The following is a 27,018-nucleotide window of genomic DNA, read 5'->3' as shown; positions in this document are numbered from 1 at the left end:
TAGTCTTTGAAAAGCAACATGAAATAATTGGTTGTTTCTTTTGGGAAACAAAATTTTTGTACTTATAGTTGATGCCCTTTATCTTTTTCAGAGTTATTTACACCATACTGCACTTTTGTGTAAAAGGACATTTTGTACTGTTATCTAAAGCTAAAATGCCTTCTCAAACCCATTTGAAGATACTGCATCAAAAACACCTTGAAGTTCTGTTGTACCCAGCACATTCCCATAATCTAGAAGGATATATATAGTTAACCTGAAGGATGACATTTTCCTAGTTTACTAAAGCCAGAGGAACAATGCATGTTCCTGAGAAACTTACGTACAATCTGTATCACAAGTTGGTATCAAGAATGGAAAACAAATGGTCCAAAAACAGTTGATGTTAAAATGGAGGCAACAAAGAATAAACATTTAATTTATTCTAGAATAAATCTGCTTGGGTGCATGCAATGGGGTTTTTCTCTGATCTCCTCAGATGCAGCATCTCTGCATTCCAGGGCAGGCAGCTTCTCAGGATTCTGGTTAAGTCTTTGAATTGTGGAAGAGAAAAACAACAGTTTGTAGAATATGGAGCAAAGCCCCTCAGCATGAGCAGACTTTTGCACCTAGAAAGATTTGATGCTATTCTTTTCATTTGTTAGCTCTACACAAATACCTTGTTTCATTAAATTTGGTAAACATACACTTCAAGTGCCATGGTCCCCAGCCATGTGCATGTGCACATAGAATAAACCTAGGGTCCCATTTCATGTCATCCACTGAGCAGCAATTGGATTATTTGCAACCTGGCTCATTTTTGCCCCCTCTTCTCTCCCCTATCCTCAAGAGGAACCTTCTTATCTTGCATCTGCCAATGCCAGTTTTTCTAGGAAGTCTATCCTTTTGTGCTCAAGGGCCTGCAAAAACCTTTGAATTCTCTCTTCCCGTTTAGCTTCGAATTCTCGCAAAAGTGTCCAGCATTTTTGAGTATCTCCACAGGTTGCTGATTCTTCATTTTTCAGTTTCTGTAAGACTTGTGCCTTATCAGTTTCTAACTGTTGCAACTTCCTTTGTTCCACGTATACATCTCTGGCTTTCTGGCAAAAAGAAAAGCAATAATGATTTACTTAAGTTTCTTAGCATAGATCAGCATCACTCTACCAGTACCCTCCAAATGTCTTGGACTTCAATTCCCAGGACCTTTTGTCAGTACAAAACATACAAGGCAAACTATATTATGATTTGGCTCACTGGATTCTCTCCTATTTATAAAATTCTCTTAGGCCAGCAGGTAATGAAGTTTTAGTCCTTTCTCCTGTAAAATTTTGTGGTCTTTTTCCAAACCTTTTCCTCTCAATTGGCATGGTCACTATTGAAGATCTTTGATGTTTGTACTTTTCCATTCGTTTTTACATAACAAAATGAGATAGCTCAGAAAACCCACTTACAAAATTAGAAGCACATTTGCAGCTCATTCCAAATCAAGTTGGGTTGTTGGGGCAAAACTGTTAAACTTTTTACTATAAAGCCAAAATGAATCAATGAGAATTCAGTGCTGGAAAATATTCAGCCCATTTGTCTACTGGCTAATAAAACCAGAACTCTACTTCACCCCTTTTTTAGATTTGCATGTACAAACTTTCTAAGATTATAGAGAGTTCAAAGCCACTTAAATAAAATAATTATATCTTCATAGGACAAGTTCATCCTCTGGTCAAAAATACAAAGTATTGTAAGCAATTATCATATTATTGTCACTGTTTGCACAATAAAGAATATCCATGAAATGAAAATCCAACAGTATAGGACTTCAGGGCACTATCTAGAGACCTGTCAGAACAATCCTATCAACTATTTGGATACATTCCAACATCTGTTGCTTCACCAATGCCCAAACCCTTTTGTGTAACTAGGAATACTGATCATCCTTTGCATATTCTCTACTATCCTCATCCTGTCCCCTAACGTTAGTCTGAAAAGCCTCAGCAAGCAAAACATGCTGTTTTCCTGTCCCTGAAATCTTGGGACAGACAGTTCAATTATTTAAAGTACATATGCTGAGAGCCTGAGATTGCTTTTTCACTTAGCCTTTTCTTTCTTCAGTCTTACTTGTAATGCATTGTAGTTCATCTGAAACCGAAGGATGGCCTCGCATAAATTCCAGAACGAATAATCTGGCCACAGAACACTTTGAAACACAAGGCAAGAATGGGATGTCTGAAAAGAAAAAGGAAGGCATTTAATAGAGAGACTACAAAGGAAAGGAAGGTAATCAAAACACGCAACATTGCTAGATTATTTCAAAACAAACTTCCTTTCCAATTGTTCAATGATTCTGAAATGGACAGTATACTCTGTCCCCTATATCATCTTGGGGACAGGGTCTCTAAAAACTGCTCAAGAAAAACGCCGGGCAAAAGTAGCCAGCTTAGAATCACAGAGTGTAAGGATTGGAAGGGATATCAGAAAAAAAATCTCGGCAATGCTTCCATTCAGTGCATCAGCTATACTAAGGAGATATATGCTGTGCTATAGTATAGACAGTATATACTATAGCCCTGGAATATAGTTAAATGATAGTATGTATACTATACTACAGCCCTTGGCAGCATGCAATCAGCCACAGAAAGTAAACCTAGAAAGACCAAACTGTGACTGTTCCTGTTAGAAAGTTATAAAAGTGTCCTAAAATAGCCTCCTCCATCTTCCTTGCTATGAATGTTTACATTGCAAATTCAAAGGCAGGTTTATTTTATTACCAACATTTGCAATTAGGTTTGTGAGTATTTCTAATTATAAAAGTATTGGGCAAAAATGCTTAAAATAAATTTGCTTTCTGGAATTTGCACTGTCTTGTATAGAAATCAGTCTTGCCAAAAGTATGAAGAAAGGGCCTGTTAAGAGTTTCCAGAAGAGTGTTAACCCCAGATATAATTCTTTACAGCAACTATATAAAGATTCTCCCCCTGCTTTACCATTGACGAGGAACAACAAAGGGCATTTGTGTATTTTATAGTGAACCAGATAACGACCCACCTACTTGGTAGTTCCTTAACTAGGATGGCAGAAGGCCACATTTTTTTCAATTATCTCTTTGAAGCACTTATTATAGCAGTTTCCAGGAAGAGAGTTCAGGGATTTTGTTTTGTTTTTTTAAGAGGAGTGTTTATCACACAAGGTCTTTTCTTATATCCAACAACAAAACCCAGAGAGCTGAATGTCAGATGATTGATTGCAAAGCAAGAAAATACAATTTTGCTAATTAGCGGGTGAGATATTACACTACAGATTTACCTGCCAGAGCATAAAATCACTAAGTCGAACTTCTCCAGATGTTCTGATCAGGATGTCTGGATGAGGAGATTTGCAGGAATAAAGGCATTTGTCGATGAGCGATTCTGACACATCACTGAGGAGGAAGGGAACGAGGGAATAAGAGAGAGAGAGCATGCAGAATTTATTTTGGGAAACAATCTTAAAATGCAATTCAAGAATTATGTTAATTCACATAACTATTCCTATTATTGCTACAGTTTGGAGCAAAACTCACACAATATTAATGGCTATTAAAGTTATTATAGTTATTCACTATTAGTTAATGATTCATAGTTATTGGGTAATATTTATCAACTAATAAAGGTGCTGGTTATCTTTGAAGTCCTACATGGCACAAGGCCCAGTTGCTTGCAAGACTGTTTCTTCTTCCCATCCCACTAGATTCGATAAATTGGGCACACTGCAGGTCCTCTTCCTCAGATGTTGACACCTGATGGGACCTGACAGGTGCGCCTTCTCGGTGGTTGCTGCAGTCCTTTGGGACAGCCTGCCACCTGAGATCTGAATGATCTTTACCCTTTTAGGCTTCCATTAGCCTTTGAAGACCTGGCTCTTTCCCCAAACATTGGACTACGGTGGGGGTTGAGGATGTTTGGTCTGTTGCCTGGAAGGGAAGGATACTCTTGTTTTTAAACATGTTTTTATGAATTGATGTGAGTCACCTAGAGTCCTTGTACGAGATAGGCAGCTAAATAACTAAAAACAATTATGTGACTTCAAACCAACATAACAAGGGACACCTAGGTTTTCTTGGATGTCTCCAGTGTTTGGAATTTATTAAGAATGAGCAGGACAGACATTACACAATTTACACAACTGGACAACTCTTTTGATATGAAGCAAATCACACTCTAATGCTTGTTTCTTTTCTGTCTCTGTACCAATTTTCTTCTTATCAGTTGTTTAGATGCAATTGTCTTTAGCAATTATATGACTCTTTTTTTCAGTATTAGTCAACTTGATTCTGGCAAGACTATTAGTAGTTATCAGTCTTAATAGTATGCTACCTCTCAAATGTTATGATATGCAATGACGTTATATGTCTTATTTGTTTCTATATGATAAATTTGTAATTTGGCAGAACCTTAACCTCTGAGCTAAAAGATCTCATAAAATCATTTATATAGTTAAAAACTAAATAAGTTACAGCTGCCCCTTGTTTAGAGACCACCTCAGTTAGACAGCATTTACAGATACAATGGTACAAAATGTTAATAAAAAAATCATTGTCTGATAAATGGGTGAATTTACCACCAAATTTCATGAGCTTGACAACAAAAGTATTTAGTGTGAAACTGACAGAGATCTGGTCAGTTTCAAGCAGCAGCCCAGCCATTATAATTAAAGTCATAGATGGGCTTGTTAACTTGCTGGAAGAGATAGAAATTTAAGCAATCTCTCCATCCTACAAAGGGGCAAAAAAAGGAAAAATAAATGTCAGGCACAGAACATGACCATTTAGTGACCATTTCATTTCACAAGAAATTTGCTGGAACATATTGTAGTACCGGCAGCTAAATGAGAAGTGCAGTAGCTAGTGGTTAATCAAATCAAATCAAACTGAGATCGGCTGAGTCTCCCTTCGTGCACCCACCCACCCCACCCCACCACAACAGGCACCAGGCTAGAAAGCAAGAGATTGTGAGTCCCAACTTAGTCATGAAAACCAGCTGGGTGACTTGAGCCATTCTCTTTCTTTCAGCTCAACCTACCTCACAGCACTATTGTTGTGAGGAAAACAGGAGGAAGGTGAGTTGGATATGTTCACTGCCTTATTTGTGAAAATAGTAAAGGCAGATATAAATAAATGAATAGAAACATGATTTTTAGCCACCTGGAAATGCACAAATATAGCTAAATATTTTCTTAAAAAAGTAGTGGCATATAATTGAAATTAAAGATTTCAGAGTATAATCTGACTCAGCTGTAAAATATAGAAAGTGCCAGTGGTACCAAAGTTGGAGTTTGCTTTGTTAGCAGTATCTTGTTCTCATAAAGGGAGTCAAGTGCTTTATAATGATCCCTTCCTGATTGCCCCCTTTTTAATATTTCTGGCTCCAGAGTTGGGACTAGGAAAACTCGCCGTAGCCGACTCGCCCTGGCCAACTCATTGCAGGACAACTCGCCATGGGACAAGTCAATGCGGGATAACTCAAGAGAGGGATGAGTGAATTGCAACTAGGCTGGTCTTGCTTTGATTTGAAACTTCTCAAGTCCTCGAGGCTTGGTTGAGCTGCAATTCTCCTTTCCCGTGGCAAGTTTTGTCTCATGTTGAATTATCCTGTGGCAAGTTGTCCTGTGGTGAGTTGGCTGTGCCAAGTTGTCAGTATCTGGCTGACTGATTCTTCCAAGCACTTTGCATATCTGTTGCTTTCAAAGTTTTCTCCGTGCTTTAAATGTTTACGTATTCATTTTTAGCCCACTAAATATTTTTGAGAACAGCTTCAAGAAAAAATGCAGACAGCTTCCAAGCTAACCCAAGGGCCATGTAAGTGGTATGTTCTATGGCAGTGGTTCCCAAAGTGGGTGGTACCACCCCCTGGGGAGGCGGTGGGATGACTTAGGGGGACGCTAAGAGGCAAGGGGGGCAGCAGAGGAGTGCTGGAGGTGGGCCCCTCACAGGCCACAATTCAGCTTCGCCCTCACCCCACTTGCCTAGCTTGCTGGTGGCCGAGAGGAAGGCGAGCGAGGTCTGATCCGTTGCCGCTTGCGTCCCTCCTGGATTCTCTGCAGCTGCTAGGCCTTGCCGGCTAGGGGTGGGGGGGAGGCAACCAGGGAGCACGATGCTATGCCTCCCGCATTGCCCCTTGCCTGCCGCCCCCTTCCCTCTACCACTTGCCAGCTTGCATGCTTTGGCTGAATGTGGGCCGCCACTGTGAGAATGATACGAGTCAAGCCTCACGAGAGCAGATCTTCCACCCATGGAGCTTGCCTAGCGGCAGCCCGCACTCAGCTAAAGCGCTCAGAGGGGCGGCTGGCAGAGGAGCGATGCAGGCAACATAAGCCTCGTGCTTCCTGGTTGCCTCCCACACTCCCCCTCAGCAGCCATGACCCGCAAGCCCCACCAACTGACGAGAGGCAGGCTGGCGGTGAGCTGAGTAGCAACGGGTCTGCCCTGATTGGCTCACCTTTCCCTCTGCCACCAGCCGCGGGAGGAAGGTAAGTTTGTTTGCTGTGGTTTGGGCTTTCCTGACTGCCTAGAAACTTACCTTCCTCCCGCGGCTGGTGGCAGAGGGAAAGGTGAGCCAGTCAGGGTGGGCTGGTTCACCTTTCCTGCAGCTCACTTCTCCCACGGCTCCTGTGGTGGGTAAGGCTGCAGCCTCGTTTGAAGTTCCCAGCCCTTTCCCCAAAAGAGGGAGGGGTGGAAGTCCCACCCGCAGCCCCTTTGTTGGACCTGGAAGCCTTGCCTGCCAGCTTTTCCAGGCAATGCGGAACTGGGCATGAACGGACTATCACGCCCGGTCCCTGGGACTCTCTGGGAGGCTCATCACGAGCGACGCTGCCGGGTGACTACCTTGTTGGAAGAGAGAGAGAGAGAGAGAAAGGGAGAGTGTTTCAGGTGGGTCTCCTAGCTTACGAGGAGAGAGCAAAGGAGGAAGGGAAAGGATAGAGAGAAAGAAAGAGAGAGAGGAAGATACAAGAAAGTAAAGAAAGAAAAGAGAAAGAAAGAAAAAGGAAGAAATGGGATAGACAAAGAAAGAGGGGGATGGAAGGGACAGAAAGAAAAAAGAAAGAAAGAAAGAAAAAGGGAGAGAGGAGAAAGTGAATGAGATATCTAGTCCAACCACCTGCTCCAGCAGGGTTAGAAGGGAGGCACTGTGTGTGTGTGTGTGCATGGCTGTCAAAACTCCAAAAACAGGTCAAGTAGCTCTGGGGAGGTCTGTCATAAATTAGAACACTAATTTAAGCAACCAGCCATTAAGCGAGGACCACTTGTATTTGGTTTGCCCGTCACATGGCCATGCTCATTATCACATGACCACCAAGCCATGCTTACCCAGTCACGTGACCAAGAAGCCACACCACAAATTAGGCCACGCCCACAGAACCGGTTAAGAAATTTGAATCCCACCCCTGGGTGGAGGGCACTGAGGATGAGTTTGTAGCACCAAGGGGGCGGTGGACTGAAAAAGTTTGGGAACCATCTGGGCAATTACCTGGGTTGAAGCAGTCCTTCTTCAACGCCCCAAGCCAACTCTTTCACTGCATTACTGATCTCCTGTCTTGATGTATATGCAAAGCCAATGTTCAAGAAACACCTTTGAATGTGAAAAATAAAGATAGATTATTCATTGTGTAGACTGTAGAGGAAGCAGACCAAGGAATAAAGAATGTATCTACCCAGTAGGAAGGATGACATTGTACTGAAGGAACCAACCTAATCCCATGGACCTTACTTTGCCTGCCAGAAAGGGGCCACTGAGTCCTCTGTGACAGAGTTCACACACTGCATTAAACTTTATAGATATGGCTGTAAAACTAGTCAAACTTAGTCTCAATTAATAAACTACTAGTGCACTAAACCATAGGCGTAACATGATAATTAAACAAATCCACACTTCATTGGGTTCATTTAACATGTTAGCTCATACTGTATTCCAAATTTACAAGTATGATTATGTTTCCCCAGCATTCTATGTGAAAGTTAAACAAATCATATTATGGTTACTGAACAAGCAAATCTAGACTGTAATCAAGACTCAGCATTCTACCTTTTTTTTAATTAATCATATTTACACAGCCACCCATGTCACAAGATGTGACTGGACAGCATACAATAAATAACAGCTTAAGAAGGTGTTAGTTCAGACAGCTAAAGAACTATTCCATGTACAAAAGCAATGTTCCTCTATATACTAGGTGTAGGGAAGTAACAAAAGAAATACTGGGTGCTCTAAAGTCCTACTTGGTGGTTGGTCACTGTAGTTGAGAGGACCTGAACTAAGGCCACCCATTGAGCTAATCATGCTGAGCTTTCTTAAGAACCCTAATCTGCTGGAACATGTTTCTGAAAAGAAAGGCAACAGAGAGATAATTGGAGATACTGTATGGAGAATGGGAGGTCAAAAAAGGGCACTATGTAGCTAGCTCTCTATATGGGATGTGGCATCCAAGCTAAAATTCTGGCCTGGTGAAGCATGGTCCTTGATCTGAAAAAAACAAAACAAAACAAAAGTATGCAGTTCTGGAGTAGGAGAAAAAGTTCAAGAAACTGGAAACAAACTCACGTGTTATAATGCTTAGTTGCCAGCACAACCTTAGCAATTAGTTCCTGGATATCCTGTGGCAGAAGGGTCAGATCGCCAAGAATTCGAATACACACACCATGTTTCTCCAAGTTCTCTCTAAGGAAAGGGGAAGAGAAAAACTGAATTCTTTAAAAAAAAAAAAAAAAGGAAGCCAAGACTAAGCAATATATATAAAATCACATAACTGAGACTTGGTTATTCAGAAATAAGCTGATAGCTTGAAACAAGACGTGTGACGTGGGGAGAGAAACATACATCAAATAGATTTCCTCATGAGCAAGAAAGGAAATGCAGCTACATGGATAATAGTAAGGCAGCAAGAGATTTGAAATTTTCCTATCAGGTTCTCCAGGCTTTTCATATAATACCTGGTAAGTTATTATTCTATTCAAATGCATTAAAATTAGCAAACATATATTAATGTAGTGGATTAAAAGTCACCTATTATTGCACACGATGGCATTAGTTTATTTAACTGCTCTTCATGATTCTGTCCTTAGCTGTCAAATTGCTCACATTCTTCTCAGATGCAGCTCCCTCCCCAAAATTAAATAACCAAGCACCTAATTGGCCAGGAATATCAGTAATTGCATGCGAAAATACAAAATATTAAATAATTTGATATTGGTTTGTCACTGAATTTATGCACTGCAGAAAGCCACAATATATGGTTTTGGCTTAAAATGCTGCGTGAACCTGCGTGAACTCGGCAAGTAATAATCATCTTGACTGAATGTGAAGGGGATTTGCACATTCTAAACAATTTAAGAGAAATATATACAATCATACAGGTAGTCTTTGACTTATGACAATTTGTTTAACAACAGTTTGAAGTTCTGATAGTACTGAAAAAGTGACTTAGGACCTGTCCTTGAAGTTATGACTATTGCAGCATCCTATGGTCATGTGACTACAACTTGCAACCTTCCCAGCCTGCTTCTGATGAGCAAAGTCAATGGGAGACCCGACAAGGAGGGCTGCAAATCATGATCACATGATTAATAACTGCAGTGATTCACTTAATCATGGCAAAATCATGGAATAGAAAAAAATAATAATCTTACTGTTCTTCAAGAAGACGGATGAATTTTTGCCTAGCCAATTGCATCAAGCCCTCAACTTCTTCTTGGGATCGCTTGAAATTCTCAATGCTAAAGGCATAAACTGTGACTTCCCGGACACCCAGACTCAAGCACCATTGTAATGTCTATGGAGGAAGACAAGTTAAGGCAGAAATAGAATAAAACCTTGGTTTAAATTCCCCATTTAGAGGATGTAATAGATTACACTTCTGTCTAGATATCACCCTCCCAACTATTGGGCAAGTCCATTCCATCTGAATCTGAAGGTGGCAATTTAAATTAATCTTATATCACTCAGTGATTTACAGATGTCATTTGCATCACATTATCAAATGATGCAATGTACAACACCGGCAGTGATTTGTGTAATTTAATTAAGTTGCTTTGAATAATTTGTGTTTTGGCCTATGTTTGGGTTTAACAGACATTTCCTCACTGCGGTTGATCCATTCAACTGAGGCTCTACTATAATTATACATTACTATTTGGGTATTTTAGACAGCTGATGCAAGAAAGCTTTACCGCTGTTTAGCAATATGTTTTCTCTTCTCTTAAATGAAGGGTGTACAATTTTTACGGGTTCAAGTGCTGCATCAGGTTTTACATGGAACTTCAAGGACCACATTCTAAAAATAATTAGGACCAAGCCCATTTTGTGAGGAAAATTTAGAGATATTTAAACAGTGAAATTATTACCTTAAAACCTGCAAAGTAATCAACTTGCTTAAAAAAAAACCCAGAATGGATAAAACTCCCTCTTTTTTTTAGCCCAGTAACATTCCAAAGACTAATATCACAAAAATGGGATGTTGGCAGGTTGCACGAGGCTTTCCAGATGCCCTTTTTGCATCCTGCTAAATTAACTGACGTGTTGATGACCTGAAAATCAGACACAGTTGGTATCCTGGTACATGTATGTAGCACATCACCAATTTCTCCCTTGCACATTATGAACATCCAATCTAGAAATATCCAAACATGAAAAAAGATCTCTTTCTCCCCCTCTCTCTCTCTGAGTTAGCAGCGATTTCCTCCTCTCCATGAGTGAACTGAGCAAGGAACAGATTCTTAATATAGTTCCAATCTGATCACTTTCAAAGAGTTTTTGAAATTAGTCCAACTAGGAGCTACAGGATTCCTACTAGTTTTTTTTTAACAGGGGAGTCGTGCTTTGGCATGTCATAGTAATCATTTTGAGATAATCATCTTTGCATTCTTGATGTGATGCTCAGGAAAGATTCTTCCTACCTGTGTTAATTTTGCAAAACCATGTGAATGTCCTTCCAGCTTCTTCACTTTATGCTTCTGAGCATAACGACGATTGCCATCCATGATGAATGCAATGTGCTTGGGCATTGGCCCTGCCTGGAATTGAAGCAAGAAATATTAGCCTCAGAGCAAGAGATGTACAAGTGAGACCAGAATTGTTTTGAGATGACCCTACAGTTGAAACATGAATTCTCTGCTCTGGCCTCCTTAAGAAGTATCCCAGGAATAAATCATGAAGTCTGCTTCTGACCAATGAGTCTACAGCTGATTGAGCTGCAGTTCTATACTCCTGAAATACTTTTGAGGGGAGAGAAAGCGTGAAAAGGGGCAGAGAGAGAGAGAGAAAGAAAAATCACAATACCTCTCTACTTCTAATCCTATAAAAAACTTGTAAGAACCATCACTCCTGAGATGGGAAGAAGATCAGAGAAAGAAAATATGGTTTAGAAGCTACTTATTCTGCAAGTGGAAGGACTGCAGAACCATCCTGGAATTTTACTAACATACGCATATAAGATGCAAGTTTTATTTTAAATGTAAATCCCACCTTCCCTTCCATAAAATACTATGGCAGGCATTAAAAAACCAATGATTCCCAGAATAGAATGAGAATATAAAGATGGCAGCATGAAGATTCAAGCTGCCATCTTCATGAAAATGTCAAAGCTTCAAATTCTGGAAACATAACTTGGCCATTTACTTGCAAAATACAATAGGGACAGCAGACACGAACAATTCCTCTACTCCTAAATTCAGTGAGTGGCAGCTTTGTGCAATTCTGCCCCCAAATCTATTATTGATGGCTATGCAAGAGTTACAAGCTTTAGCATTCTTCTGCCCACTGTATGCAAGCAGATTTTTGCTTTTGCATCTTTTTACTCAAAGGTACATTAACAAATAGAATCTACATGAAGAGGAAGACAATTCTTAGCTGGCACAATTTAACCATCATCTAGGAATACAATTCTCAACTGTGATCTCTTCCAAAGTTTTGGACAAGGACACCTACCATCTGACCCCCTAAGCTGACTGGAATAACTGATGTTGAGGTCAAAGCATCTGGAAGAGCTTCATCTGAAGAATGCTGTTCCTCCTCCCCTTAAATATTAAACATTGTGATCCAATATTTCTAGGTAAGCATTGCATTTCAGTAACTGAAGATAACATTGAGTTAGCACATACCTTTATTACGCTAGCACAGAATCTCTCCCATAGGGACAATTCGCCTTCTCTTATCCACGACATGGCGCTTTCCCTCAAGAACACGTCTTTGAAATGAAGAGAACAAACGTCAATGAGCAGGAATTCTGAGACAGAGAAGAACCTTTGGATCCACAAGTATACCAACTCTTCACGTATAAAAGCCAGCACCATCTGCCTTCCCAATTTTTTGGTATACTGGAACTTGTGAAGGCCAGGCTGGCTGGGTATTGAGTGCTATACTCACTTGAGGGATAACAGATTAGGCTAGATTATCCCTTTCCCCCAATGTTGTCGTTTGCTTGGGAAAGAGAATATAGATTTCCAACTAAGTATTCTAACTAACCCAACGAAGCCAGTTTGGTAGAGTAGTTAAGGCATCAGTGTAGAAAGGAGGAGACTGTAAATTCTATTCCCAACTTGGGCCAGTTCATCAGAAGATGTTGCAAATTATCTCTTTGTTTAAGCACAAGGAGGAAAAAAAAGAAACCTCATAATAAGCATGGTTGTTTCAGTGAAATGACAGGAATAGAAGCATGGCATTCCTTTTCAAGGGTGGGGGGTGTTCTTTCTACGGGCCCTTTCCAAGCTAAAGTACTCCTTTACTCAAACTGGTTTCCTTCTGACCTCCCAAAAGTCTATAGTATTTTTGGCAACAATTTCAAATTGATTTATGCCTGCTGTCTTCAAGGAATATTTTTTTTTAATCTTGCAGCCAAAATTCTTCTGGGAATTTTGTATAGTTGCCCCCTTCAAATATGAGCCAGGCCTAGCTGTGCTCATTTCAAAGCCTAGACAAGGATGGCCAGGTGCTACAGCTGCCTCAGAGCTAATGGTTTAGGTAGGAAGTTAGCTTCCATTACTATGAGGGGAAACAGTATTCCCAAAGACTAACTTTAACTGCATCATTGATATTTTTCATTTTGTAGTAAAAATATAATAGAATATAATTAAGGGTTAATATTTGCAAATATTTATAAATGCAATAAATTAAGAGGTTTTTTTGTAAAATACAACCCACTCATGTCATATGAACACTTTTTTCAATTCTAGTTGTTTCACAAGTGCAGAAGTATAAAACTATTCAGACTTTTACTGTTTACACAGAAGCCAATTTAAATAAAATGTACATTATCATGCAGTGTCATCTGTTCCATAAAATGGAATCTTGCTCCCCTTTGTACACACTTAAATTGATATCAGATTGTTCCACTGGTTGGGTTGTTTTTTGCACTCATTTTGCAATGCTTGGATTTGTTAGGATGGAGAAATACTATCCTTTCAGGATAAATCCTGGTGCCGTTGATTGAGACTTATTATACGAAGGTCAGAGTTACTAATTTCATCACTAATGATCAGATTAATCCACAGCCAAGGGCTGTCAAGCCCAAACCAAGCCAACCAGGGAGGATAGGAACACACAGCATGCTAACCTTAGTGAGCATTTAACCTTGGTTAAGCTTTCTTTCCGTGGGGCTCGGCGCTGTTGTGCAAACTCACCCAGTCCAGTCAGGTTAGCTTTAGGACATACCGCCCTCCACGCCGGTCCTGAAAATGCATTAAATGAAACGCCCGGGGAATGCCCTCAACGAGAGGGCTCTTTGCACGTGGACGTGAGGACACACGTCTACACGCCATTGGGGTCGCGTTCGGAAGCACCGCGGTGGAACCTTTCCCCCTTAGAAACAGAGGCACAAGCGGACCCCGCGCCTTCCCGTCCCACCCCGCTTCATTCAATCCGGAAAACCGCGGGGCGTCCTCCACGGCAGCCTCTGCCTCCGGCAAGCGCCAAAGCAGGAGCAGCCCCGGGCCGGAGCTTCCCCCCCCCCCACACACAACCCCTTCGCGCGCTTGCGTCGTCCCCTGCCAGCCCTCACCTGTCGGGCTCCAGCTCGCGCCTGCCTGCGCCTCGGCGGTGCCGCCACGACTCTTCTGCCAGGGGTGGGACTCGCCCTTCCGTATATGTCACGCCGCCCCGGCTGCCGGCTTGCGTCATTCTCTCGCAACGGCACGCGCGTATGGGGGGAGCGGGGGCGGTAATCATGGGGCGGGGCCGTGAGGGGGCGGAGCCGAGCCGAGATTCCGCGGAGTCGACTCTGTTGATTCCGAAGCGCCGGTTGGCCGTGAGGGGACCCGTTGGGGTGGCGCGCGGGCCAACGGCTGATTTGAGTTGCAGCCGTTCCCGGCGGGGGGAGAGGGGAGGGGTTGTCATTTGAATTTTGTCCTTCTTCCTCCTCTATTCCCCCCCACACACACACCGCTGTCGTCGTTGTCGTTCTTGAAGGCTTAAAGGATGTTTAAGGACGCCGAAAGTAATCCTGACTAGGTTGCGAAGCTCAGTGGAATTCGCAGCGGAGTTTTTAAGCGTTTAACTCCGCCATGAAGTAATTCCTAGCGTGTTTATTGAGGCAGTTGACTTCCAGGCGAGTGTTTATATAGCGATGTTTTAACCCAGCGTTGGGGATTCTGGGAGTTGAAGTCCTCACATGTTCAAGTGGCCAAGTTTGAGTAATGCTGGACTGTAAGCCTGACACCCAGTGGTACCTCTGCATAAATTGTACCCTTCAGTATACCATTCCCCAGTTGTGTTATTTTTTATATGGAAATATTAAGCTAGTATCTGCACTTGATTTTTTTCCCCAGTAGTCACTAAGGGCTTAATTCTACAGTGTTGAAAATTAAGGTGGGTTTATACCGGTAGCATTTTTAAATAAACTATGTTACCAAGGGTAGTCCTATCATGCAGAAAGGAAAGCAGATGTTTAACATGATGTTTCTTGCAGTTGTTTGTTGTTATGAATGAAATTTAACATCATTTCCCCTTTTTTATTAAGACTTATCGATAAAGGCATCAAAATCCATTTGGCAGAATTGTTGCCAGGGAGTGGGGTGATAATCATAGGCATCCCTGCCCAAAGATTTTTGGAATGATATCTTGTAAATAATGATTATGAAAGTGTAATTAAAAAGGAGTGTGTCATATCTTGCCAGCTGTCAAATCAGTCACTACCCAAATGACAGTGTGTCCAACACTCTTGGGTAGATCTACTATAAAGTCCATGGAAATTTCCTTCCAAGGTGCAGTTGGCCTGGCCACATTCTCCACCGACACAGCGTTTAAATTTCGGTAGTCCACGACCAGACGTTTTGAGCCGTCTTTCTTCTCGCGGAACATTACAGGGGCTGCCACTCGAGGTCTGGCAGGCGTGATGAAACCGCGTTTCAGGTTCTTGTCGATGAACGCTCTCAGTTCTTCCAGCTCCCGGTGTCATCGAATACAGCTTCGTTTCGGGAGCGTTACCCCCGGTAGAAATTCAATGCTGCAATCGGTTGAGCGATGGGGAGGGAGCTCGTCAGAGGCCTCTTCGCTAAACACTTCTCTTAAGTCCCAGTACTCCTTCGGGATTTTCTCCTCCCCATCCACTCGTTCGACACCTGCGGAAGCTGCCTCACCCGTAACTTGGGGCTTCGGATGGGACTTCTCCTCCCCCTCCCGAGGGTGGGGCTCCTCCCCTTCCGGTGGCCGATCGGTGCGGATGCGTATCCACCCCTCTCTCCAGTTCACCTGGGGGTTCCACTTCCGAAGCCAGGGTAATCCCAATATTAAAGGCTGTTCCATCCCGGGGGCCACGATAAAGCATAAGATCTCGCGGTGAGTTCCCATGGTCATCTCTAAGGGTTCCGTTATAAAGCTCGCTGGGTGACCTCCTGCCACAGATCCGTCCAATTGACAGAAAGCTATGGGCGTTCTTAAAGTTCTCAGTCCGATGCCCATATTTTTTACTACTTTCATGTTAATTACACACCTCGTGCACCCCGAGTCCAACAAGGCCAACATCTCTCCCTCGGTCCCCGATGTAGGGTCCCTTAACTTTATTGGGATGGTCATGGGCCCCTGGGTAGGACTTACCGAGGCGTCATCCTCCGAATCGGTCTCGTCGAGTAGGGTTGGAGGTCCCAGCTCCTCTCCCGCCGGAAGGGCGACCTCTACAACCTCCCTCGCCTTCAGTCCGGTCTCGCGGGGCTTGGTTGGGGGTTTACCGGGCTTCCTCCCTGGACCCTGCGTCTTTGGTGGGACCAACTTGACTCGACGCTCCGCCATCCGGTGGCCCTCCTTCCCGCAACGGAAACAGGCTGTGGTCTTGGCCCTTGCCGCCATCCCTCCTCTTTGGGGAGTGGAGGTCTCTTGGGGATGTGGGGGGAGTAGTTTTCTCCAGCCGGGGCCTCCTCTGCGTCTGCTTCGAGCCAGATCAATATCCACCTCTTCCGCCAGCAAGTACCACGACTGCAAATCACGTGGATCCCTCCGGGAGATGCACATGTGGTATACATCTTCATTTAAGCCATCTTTGTAAGTTTCCACCAGGGCCTCTTGGGGCCAGCCTCGGAGACAGGAGACCAACTGCCTGAACTCCTGGGTGTAATCTGCAACCGATCTCCCCCCTTGGGTTAAGGTTTTCATTTTGATTCTAGCCCTTCTCTCTGCCAGGGGGTCCTCAAATCTTCTCCTCAATGCAGTCATGAAAACATCGAGATTTCGCAGTTGGGGGGAGTTATCATTGAACAAAGTCACCACCCAGTCTGCTGCCAACCCTTCCAGGGTCCTGGTGACACATCTCACTTTGGCTGCTTCAGAATTGAACTCCCTTTCAAATTCTGCCATATAGCTTCCCACTTGCACCAGGAAAAACCCCAAGTCTCTGGGATTTCCTCCAAATTTCACATCTAAGGGAGGCAGGGGGCGTCTTCCAGGAAGCACACCTATTGCTGGGGCTCCCAGGCGGCCGCGGTGGCTGCGCCGGCGTAGGCTGGGCTAGGGGGTGGGGGTAGCTCGACTTCCCGGGCTGACTTCGCTCCCTTCCCCCTCATACCTTGGAGCCGTGCCAGGCTTTTCAGAAACCTCCATAAGGAACCTGCCGCCTTGATCCAGCCTGCATTCCATCTCCTCCCCCTCCTGCCACAGTCGTTCCTTCGCACCCCTTCGTCTTACAGTGATTCTGGGAGGAGGGGGGTCGTCCTGATCTCTCCAACCAACCCCCAACGACCATCTGGGCATCTCAGCAGGGGTTTCTTCCAGAGTCAGGTCGGCCAGTAGGTCAGCAGCCGGCATCTCTGGTAGCAGCATCGGCTGCCCTCCCACAGCTCCCTGGTCCTCTTCATCGCTGGCTGGAGACGACATGAGATGAAACCCCTCGGAAGAAAAAGTTGCTGTTTTCTCCGGGTGGGTTGATATTGGAGTTTCGAATAATGTCAGACTGTGCTCCTTCTAAATCCCAAGAAAGAAATACTCAGACTCCATGGTGTAGAGCAGAATTATTCTTTTACTGGAAATTGAATGGTAGCAACAGAATCAATTCCGAAACTGAAATATTGGCGGGTAAAATGCATATACAAAGGGATAGAATTGCTCCCCCCCTCCAGAGATCAAATGATTCTTCTAGTTAAAACTTCTGAATAGGATCATGTGGTCATCTCTAGGTGATGATGAGGCTACTGTCAGTGACCTTGACATATTTTGATAAAAGTTCGCAGTTGTGCAGAAAAAAGGACAGAGGCTAGTGAAGAAATGGAAAGTTAAAACAAAGAATCCCCCCTCCCTTTCTTAACCCAGCAAAGGAATGCAAAACACCTCCTGCCTTCTTCCCCTCCAAGATTCCCCCCCTCCCACCATTTCATGACAGCCGAAAGAGAGGTAAAGAGCATAGCAACAAATAAGCAATAATTAGGGGTGAAGATATCTTGATAGTTAGGGATGAATATCTCTTGAGGCTGACACCAGCAAACATCTGGGGAGCTAGATGAGAGTTCAGGGGACAAGGGCCTCCAGAAGTTGTGAATGCTCCAACACTGGAAGTTTTTAAGAAGAGGTTGGACAACCATTTGTCTGAAGTGGTGTAGGGCAGGGGTCCCCAACCACCGGTCCGCGGACCGGTACCGGTCCATGGAACAACTCCTACCGGGCCGCTGGCTTGCTGGGCGCCGCCATCTTTTTGATGAAAAGTGCTTCCGGTGAGCTTTTCCGGTGAAAGCTCACCGAGCACGCATCAAAAGATGAGCGGCAGCTTCGGTGAGCTTTTCCGGTAGAAAGCCATTTCTACCCGGAAAAGCTCACCGAAGCATGGCGCCGCCATCTTTTTGATGAAAACGTGCTTCCGGTGAGGTCACCGGAAGCACTTTTTCTTCAAAAAAAGATGGTGGTGCCCAGCTGATGCCGGTACCGGGCCGCGGCGCCCAGCTGATGCCGGTACCGGGCTGCGGCATCAAAAAGGTTGGGGATCACTGGTGTAGGGTTTCCTGCCTAAGCAGGGGGTTGAACTAGAAGACCTCCAAAGTTCCTTCCAACTGTTATTCTATTCTAACATGGATCAAGACAGAAAGCAGAAACAGAGCTAAAACTGGGAACATGAGGCAGATAGTATATTGAAAGAATGACATAGATGTTATCACTTGAGACTTTCAAGAAGAGATTGGACTGCCATTTGTCAGAAATGGTAGAGTCTCCCACTTGGGTGGAGGGGTTGGACTAGATGACTTACAAGGTCCCTTCCAACTCTGATTATCTGTTATCTGCAAGGGTTGACTATCATAGAGTTTACAAATCCAACAGTATCAACAGAAGAATAAAGAGGAGATAGTTGTTTAAAGAGGATACTATATTACAGACTAAAGATTGGAGTAAGGCTGAACATGGAGGAATTATGCTAGTGCAAGTTGAATGAGACAAGTTGATCAATGGAAGAATTCCACAATGGAGAGACTGAACACAACTATTTTTTCTTGGTGGACAAGTTCAAAAGAATGTTCAAGGCAAATCCATTGGTAAAGATCAAAGGAAGAGACAAAAAATAGAATATGGAAAGTGGATGAGTCAGAAGAATTTTCAACATGTCTATTGCAATCACCATATAGATATAGCACAATAACAATTTGTGTAGGCTTAAGTGTTGCAGAGAAGTTGATATCCTTTCAGTGTGGGTTTCCCTGACAGTTCATAAGAGATAACCCGTTCTCATGCTTTTCAAAATAGTTCCTTCATTTTTAGTTTTTTCAGTACCCAGTTACAAAGAAAGGATCACTACAGGTAGTCTGTATAGGTCTCCTTTTCCCAATCTGGGCAGCATGCATCTGGTGAATGAAATATTCACTCCAAAAAACAGTAGTCTCCAAAACTTCTCATCATTTCAATGAAGGGACTGTATTTAGCTACCTTGGTTTTTCTTAACCTTATGTGTGAATGATATCTCTTAGTGGCAGTATTAACTGTATCTGTATACCACTGGATGGTCTTGGTCGGGCATACTAGGATTTCAATACTACCTAGATATTTCTAGGGCAGGAATGCAGAGACTTGGAAGAACACAACATGGAAAACCAGGCTTCAAAAATCCTTCAGCGAAGCATCCCAAAATTCAAAAGGGAAAGCAATCCAGCTGAAAAAATCCCCACCATATTGACCTTGGGTACTTCACTAGAAGTTTGTCTGACTTCTTGTTCCAATTGATTTTGTGATTTAGATTTTTTTTTTTTCAAATGAAAAGAGACATTAAATGAGATACTGGAATGCTACAAAGTGAAGTATCTTTTCCTAGTGTCATTTCTTGTTTCTTCTGATGACCCCATAGGCATTCTCAGAAAACAAAACTGGTGAATTCTGCAGGCTTTTGTTTGGAAATATTATTACTTGCCCAGAAATCAAAACCATATCTTGGTAAGGTGAGTGTTCTGTCATCCAGTAAATGGGTGCTTGTGTCAACTATTTTTGGGAACATGCGTGCCCTTGTCATGGCAACCATAAAGTGATAGCACATGCAAAATGTTCTCAAAATTAATCAAACCCCCAGATGTGGGAATTTCTATGTATTAAATATATTTTCCTTTTCCTCCCTTAGATATTATGGTAAATGTAGAGTGAGAGTAATCCTTGAAGAAAGCATCATGACAATGAGATTAGGATGCCATATTCCATGGATGTTTTCTTGTAAGTAAATAAGTTTTAGTTGCTGTAGCTGTATGTCATAACAATGTAATATAGCTTTAAATGCAATAAAACAAAATCACAATAAAATTAATAAAGACATACAAAGAGATCAAAACAATAAAAGTCTGGGCTACAATTGAGAATTTAAATGTTTCTAAGTTTACATTGTAACAAAGCAGAAGTAGAAACTTTTGCAAAGAAACAATCCTTTCATATCACCCCCCCATCCTGTCAGAACCTATCCTTCCATCTCTCCCACCATCATCTACTCTTAACTGTCAGTACCGTCTCCCCCACTATCCATCTCCCACCATCCATTACAACTGATGAAGCTTCCTTGATAGGAAGTGAAATGTCTTCTTCCTTAAAAAAAATCAGTCCAGTTGCTTTTAAAAATAATTTAAAAAACACCTTTGAGAAAAGCAAAATTAGCAACATGATTACTGCATTAGTGGGAGTATCACAGTGAAGTCGGTCGGTTGATTAACAACATCCCTTCTCCCCCATTCTATTCCCACCTTCCACATCTTTTAATTGGGTCATAATATTTTGTAATTTGTATTTATGTTTTTAATTTATATAGTTTTATTTTTTATGATTGTAAACCACCCAGAGTTACCTTGAGGTAAGATGGGTGGCCTATAAATTTTATAAACAAACAAATAAATAAAAAGCTGGAAAAGCATCTGTAAGAAGACCTTTTCTTATGGTAATGCATCAAGTTAGAACGTATCTACTAACTTGAAGTAAGCACCAAACGAGATATATTTTTCACACATAAAACAGGAGTGGAGGCATCTTGCCCTTTTTGTGATCCCAACTGGAAATCTGGGTGGATGTCATTCAGTGCCTCGAGTTCTCATGGATCTGAAATTAAACCTACTTAGTCTTTATCCAAGATGCTGATAACCACAACATTCACACGTGCTCTCCAGATAGCACATAGATTCTCCATTCCAAGATCACTTCTGTGAGATAGCGCCTATATTTTCAAAATGCTGACTTAGCTTCAATGTGTTTCTAGGAGCATCCTTGCATGCTGTTAATCTTACAACATTTATTAGAGTTATATACTTATATGTAAGCACAGGTTGCAGAATTTCCAATCCAGTGTCACACTAGTTCCCAGGGAATTATCAAACTAACTGTCCACTTAATAGTGTTATTAAACAGGTTAGCAGAAGAAGCCCAAATATTAAGAACATTGTCTCATTGCATTCTTGTCATGATAGGAATGAGTGGAAGGGCTAATGAAGAGAGCTATTAATTTGGTAGTCTATAATTCCTGAATAGAAAACAGAAAAATATGTGTTAGCTAGTCAACTTTCCTAACTGAAATAAGCCAATTTGTTCAAGCTTGGGGATGAAAAAAATTGAGCCAAACTATATCTAAAGTCCTGTAGTAGTTCTGAAACACATCCAAAAATTCACAGATGACTGATCACTTTGTGTTAGAAAACACCAGGCCTTCATGCTGTGGTTAGCTTGCCACATTTGAAATGATTGGTGTGATGTATAGAGAATGAGCGAGAAAGTATAGAAAAGAATTCCTCCAAATTTGGCAACTTTAAGATGTGATGGACTTCAACTTTCAGAATTCTGCAGTCAACATTCTCTATGTGGCATAGAGAATAAGATTGTATTGTCCTTCACTGAACATAAGAAAAACACAGGTGGTTGTTTTTCCTTGAAGAAGTCCCTCTCAGAGGCTGAATTCATACTGTGTGCTAGGTTATAATGTGTCTTATTTTATTTTTAGTTCAATGATGTGTGCACCCAATCTTTGTGGATTCCTGAATTATGACTAACAATTGTGTTTTTTTCCATAACATATAATCTTGGAAACTGTGACTTAATTGTATCAACCCATTTAGTGTCAGAAGTAGAAGGCATAGTATGGAAGTGGGTAGTCTGAGGTTTCAGGACTCATATATTAATGGGGAAAAAAACAGGGATTGCTGTGCATCTCCAAAAATTGTTATTGTGATTTTTCTTTTCTCCCCCCCCCTTTTATGTTAATGTTATAAATGTTGATACAGTGTATGATTTCAATGCAGATTTCAATGTAATTTATATGATTAAAATTATTGCCATTCCATGATTTTTAGCTGAAGGTATTAAAAATAAAAAGAGAAAAGCAAAAAAATCCTATCAGTATTAATTGCAATTTGGGATATCAGTATTATAAGCATAAGATTATTTAACTTTTCATCCAAAGTTGAGTATAACATAAAAAGAACCACTGCAATTCCTATCAAATTATTGGTTATATAATAGTTTAAGTCTTGAACTAATTATTGAATATTAAGATGTCTATTACATTGTTTTTTTTTGTTTTTTTAAAACAAATTTTATTAATTTTAAAGACAAACAAATCATCATTAACAATTACATACTTGAACCTTTTTCCATTATGAATTTTACAAGTCAACTAAAACCTTATTTTATACAATATAGTTCTATTTTAGACCATTTCCATATGAGCATACAAATACCTCTTATCCAGTTTCTCTTTACTTCTCTTTACTCTTATTCAATTTCACTATTATTATTTCATCTATTTCTTTCTGACTTGATTACCATTATTCTCATTCTGTATTTCTGCAAGGTTTTATTAATTTTCCCAGAAACATAAACACACAACACACAAACATATAAAAAATCTTTTAGGAAAGTAACTTGGCCCCAGATACCTCTCTCTGCATGGACTTCAATTATATTCATGCTCATCTTGCATGTCATTACCTATTTTATTTACCATTCTATGTCTTCTATATTAGCTTCTCCACACATTTCACTCTTCTTAATTCTATCTTATTTAATCCCTCTTAATTTAAGTCATTATATTTGTATCTTTTGTCCATTCTTTATTATCCATTTGTCTCATTCCCTATAATAAAAAAAAGAATTTCTCCTGAAATCACTAATCAGAGTATGATGCCTTTCTATCTTCCTCCTAAATTAATTAAATTAACATTTAAAATAACACCTAATACCCAATCTGATTCTGCTTGGTACATTCTATCTACTAATGTTTTTTTTTTTAAAAGAAAAATAATAAATCCAAAATGATTAAACATAGTTAAATAATGAATCTAAATATTAAATCTTATAACATTCCCATTGCCTTTTCCAAAAACAAATGCTACAATAATAATTTTATAATAATATCAATACCATAATCATATTAAACTCTTTAATTAAAACTCAATATTCTAAACATTCCCTTTAATATTTTATTAAATTTTAAAATCAATCATTACTAAACATTTCAACATTTTAATCTCTTATTAACTCTTAAACCATTCTAATTTTCTATTTCTAATACAAATGCTACAATACCATCTTATGTACCTTGCAGAATCTTTTTTAAAGAAATTATACTTTACCCTTTGTCCCTAAAAAAGATTCCTCTTTTCCCATCTAGTTTCAAAACTTTGTGGCTTTTCTCCACCTTTTCCCTTTCTTTCTTCTCCCACCAAACCTTTCTACCCCCCCTTCTCCTAGCCTCTGCCTTGCTAGCTTCCCTTCTCTGTTGTGTTCCTTTTTTCTTTTGTTTACTATCATTATATTGATTTTGCATCTTATTTTTCTCTTTCTTGAGTGTTTTTTTAAATCTTAAGTCCTTCATTTTCATCCCTTTCTTTCTTCCTTCTTTCTTGATTAAACTTTGAAATTCATTAAAGATGGCTTCTTCTTCTTCTTCTTCTTCTGCTGCTGCCTCCATCTGTTGTAGTGTTTGTTGATAGATAGCAAGCGCCATTTCTAAAAAAAGGAAGGCTTCTTTTACACCATCTTTGCCATCTTTTTTTGTTTGCTCATATTCTTTTCTCAGTTCCTCCACAGAAAAAGACATTATAAATCTTTTCTTTTCCTTTTTTTCCCCCCTCTTTCTTCTTGCAACAACCAAAATATTTCAAAAAATAGAACAATCCCAAAGTCCCAACGTCATCAATCAATCCAAGACAAGACAAAGTTCTCACTTTCTCTTCCTGGGGTACTATCAATCAAAACAAGAAAATCCAAATCTGTATCTTAAAGCCTTATTACAGTACATTTCAATCTTCAAATCCTTAAGGCATCTCCTCCAACAAGATCTTAACATATAAATATATTTTTGTCCTCTCCCTTCCCACTTATCACAGAAAGCCAGTTTTTACCTGAAAAAGACAGGTTTCTCAGTATCCACTTATTGATTCCATAGGGAAGGAGAGTAAACTTTCCTTTCAGCACCTCAAGATTGCCGCTTATTTTCTCTACTGGAAAGCATCATTCAAAAAGCCATAATTTCCAGGAATTATATTAAATGTGTCTTAGAGTCCTGGGTCAACCAAGAAAAACTTTCCCTTTCAAAAGCTTTCTCCTCTTCCTCCTGCGCATTCTTGCCCAGCTGCCGGCTTCTTTGTGGCGGCCATTACGGACCGCCACTGCACCGTCTTGAGAGAAGGGGGTTCTGCCGGCCGGGGAGGGGGTCTGCAACACCCCCAAACCCCTCTCCGGATCCCCCCTATCTTCAGCCACCCCTGCAGGGTAGCCTTAGCTCCAAACCCGTCCGGATCGGAGCACCAAGAACGGCTAGCGCAGCGGGGATCGCGCGGTATTGCGAATCCCTGCCGCTAGCGAAGCCGACAAACCGGAAGTTCCCGTCTATTACATTGTTATAGTGTTCATGTATGTGTATATGTTGATATGTTGATAAGAGGAAATAAAAGATCACTGAAGCAAATTTAATAAAAGTTAAAATATCTAAAAAGGAGAGGAGGAAAAGAAAAAAAGGAAAAAAATTATTGATTTGTGACTCCCCCTTTTTCTATACATTTTCTAATTTGTTATATTTGTAAGCATTTAGACTTTAAAAGCCAGACTGTAAGTGCCTTTACCATGCTGCCTGATGGGTTGCGTGTATGGATACTTTTTCAATTATGAAATTATTAAGAAGGAGGAAAAGATAATGGAGAAAACAAAAAGGTGGGTGCATTTTCAAATGCAATTTGAACCTAGGACAGTAAAATATACAAAGAAGGTGTATAATGAAAGGCTTTTGCAATCATTGAAAGGAGGTGGGGCATTAGAAAAACCAGTTCTTCCCACAGATTTCCAATCAATCCCGTAGAGGAACCTGAATAGCATCTTGTGAACAAGGCCTGTTTTTCAAGCCATTTCTTTTAGGGCGGCTTTGATGCTCTGTTGCCTCGGCTCACGAATACAGCACACAAATACTTCAGGAAATCTATTACATTAGTTTGGTGAGGTGGATAAAATGCTGTCTGGAAGCAGAGTGACTCCAGCTTCAGGTCCGCCTGTCCCCACCATAGGGTGACTTTGAGCCAGTCATGAGCTTTTACCAGAGCCTTTCTCATAAATATGGACACATGGATATGTACAGTATACACACAAAGAATGCTCTGGCTGATGAAAATAACAGCTTTATTGTGTGCTAGGGAAAGGGAGACAGAAATGACAAAAATCAGGACTCTGGTAGGTCATTTATATATTTCACATAAAGCTTTAGCTGGGAATATTTTTAAGCCACCTTATGCTGTCCCAGCCAGTCCATGGGAATTGGATAGTTACTTAGGAATTATGAGCTGTCCCCTTAAGGGAAGGCATCATGATAAATGTAGTTAAAGGTATCCTGGGAAATGTAGTTCATGTCACGTGGCCACATCTGTAATCCGGATTGGTCACTAATTTAACCCTCCATGGGTTGGGGGAGTTTTCCTCACTTTTGCCTGAACTCCCTAACTCATGGCAGCTGCTTTCTATCGCTACAAGATGGGTTAGGAGATAACCATCTTTTACTACAAGGCAGATATGCAAAGGATTGGTCATTAAAGAAGAACTTCGTCACATATGTGAGTTATGAGGATACCTGATGAACCAATAAATGTACTTTGTTATGGACGTCCTGTTGAGTTTATCTATCTGCATCTGCACAGCTTAAAAATCCACTACTGTGCAGAATACAGAAAACACCTAAAAACATATAACATCCAATTCTGGTAAGATGTAGGAAAAAAATAGGAAACCCTAATTTTTGCATATGTTGTAATTTTATTTATTTTGCACTACTTTTGCCCATTGCATTGTTCAGTGCCCCCTCACCAAATTATATGTGATTTTCCACAACCAATTTTTGTGCAACCTAGTCTTAAAGGCTAATAGTATCTTGGTTCTGTAAAAGTGATTTTTGTAACAGCAGTAAAAACCAATGAATGTGATGTAGCAGGATGGTGAGGGAATTAACTCCCTTACTATTGGTCTAATATAGTTACGTTGATTACATCTGCATTTTGAAAAGAGCTAGGAAGTGCAGGCATTGGGGCCTACTGTACTGTACCCTACAAGGTAAAAAGAAATAAAAACAATACCCCAGTCAAGGAACTACAATGCAGACAAACAACCTAAGAGTAAACAACAGCCCAAAAGGAAATGAAAGAAGTGCTAAGAACACTCCCACAAACACTGACAGGGCAAGCCACTAAGTCTAACTTATAAAATAAGAGCAACCCCCCACTTTCTTCTAGCACTGATGATATTACTTGGGTAATGAAATGTCTGCAAGAAAACCACCAAGCTCGGAGAGCACGAAGGATCCCTCATGTCAACTCTGAGTTGCAAATATTATCTTCTTTTGATAAAAAGTTTATAGAGTAAGTCATATAGTCTTTTAAATTGTATTTTAGAAACACATAGCATAATGAATGATTTTAAAAAAATAAGACTATAAGAAAAAGCAGGAGATGAAACCAGAAATGGCAGTTCATTGGCTATTTCAGAGGGAAAATACCCAGGGCTTGATGTGGTTTTGGTTGTTTTGCTGGCCTTCACGTAAGATATAGGGCACAGGATATGTGGTTAATGCTGAAGGCATTGCAAACATGAATGGGAGGTTTGCCACTTAATTTGCTTTGCAGTTCAA

At 41.0% G+C, this 27,018-nt stretch overlaps 1 protein-coding gene and 1 long non-coding RNA gene across 4 annotated transcripts in view; one reads left to right on the top strand and one right to left on the bottom strand.

Annotated features, from left to right (window-relative positions):
* Positions 1-385: 385 nt before the first annotated feature.
* DHDDS (dehydrodolichyl diphosphate synthase subunit) lies at positions 386-14,144 on the bottom strand. Of its 3 annotated transcripts, none has more exons than XM_087970645.1 (10): positions 13,996-14,100; positions 13,552-13,666; positions 12,101-12,186; positions 10,898-11,014; positions 9,632-9,774; positions 8,547-8,663; positions 7,476-7,577; positions 3,277-3,391; positions 2,092-2,199; positions 386-1,079 (listed from the first exon to the last, which is right to left on the bottom strand). In XM_087970645.1, exons 3-10 carry the CDS (start codon positions 12,161-12,163, stop codon positions 840-842), a joined length of 1,005 nt encoding a protein of 334 aa, XP_087826771.1. In that variant the 5' UTR covers positions 12,164-12,186; positions 13,552-13,666; positions 13,996-14,100; the 3' UTR covers positions 386-839. The 3 variants fall into 3 exon arrangements, with proteins under 3 accessions (XP_087826771.1, XP_087826773.1, XP_026531834.1); XM_087970647.1 differs by having other exon boundaries at positions 13,619-13,666; XM_026676049.2 differs by lacking the exon at positions 13,552-13,666 and having other exon boundaries at positions 13,996-14,144.
* A 178-nt stretch (positions 14,145-14,322) lies between these two features.
* Positions 14,323-27,018, top strand: part of LOC148129888 (uncharacterized) — a 17,134-nt gene continuing 4,438 nt past the window's right edge. The window contains exons 1-4 of the long non-coding RNA XR_015750445.1: positions 14,323-14,502; positions 14,953-15,055; positions 19,741-19,831; positions 20,008-20,096. This is a non-coding gene — a long non-coding RNA (uncharacterized LOC148129888). The remainder of the gene's footprint in view (positions 14,503-14,952; positions 15,056-19,740; positions 19,832-20,007; positions 20,097-27,018) is intronic.

The sequence above is a fragment of the Notechis scutatus genome, chromosome 8 (genome assembly GCF_049901735.1).
Source record: "Notechis scutatus isolate UNSWTSFEM ecotype Mainland chromosome 8, rNotScu1.2, whole genome shotgun sequence".
NCBI classification, from domain to species: Eukaryota; Metazoa; Chordata; class Lepidosauria; order Squamata; family Elapidae; genus Notechis; species Notechis scutatus.
Note: the sequence above shows the minus strand (reverse complement) of the source record. Positions and strands in the feature narration are given on the sequence as shown.

Coding starts and splice junctions, on each gene's coding strand:
- DHDDS (XM_026676049.2), bottom strand. CDS start 12,163: ATGTCGTGGATAAGAGAAGGCGAATTGTCCCTATGGGAGAGATTCTGT. Junction 9,775..10,897: donor GTTTTGCAAAATTAACACAG/GTAGGAAGAATC, acceptor CTTCCTCCATAG/ACATTACAATGGTGCTTGAG. Junction 8,664..9,631: donor ATCCGTCTTCTTGAAGAACA/GTAAGATTATTA, acceptor CCCTTTCCTTAG/AGAGAACTTGGAGAAACATG.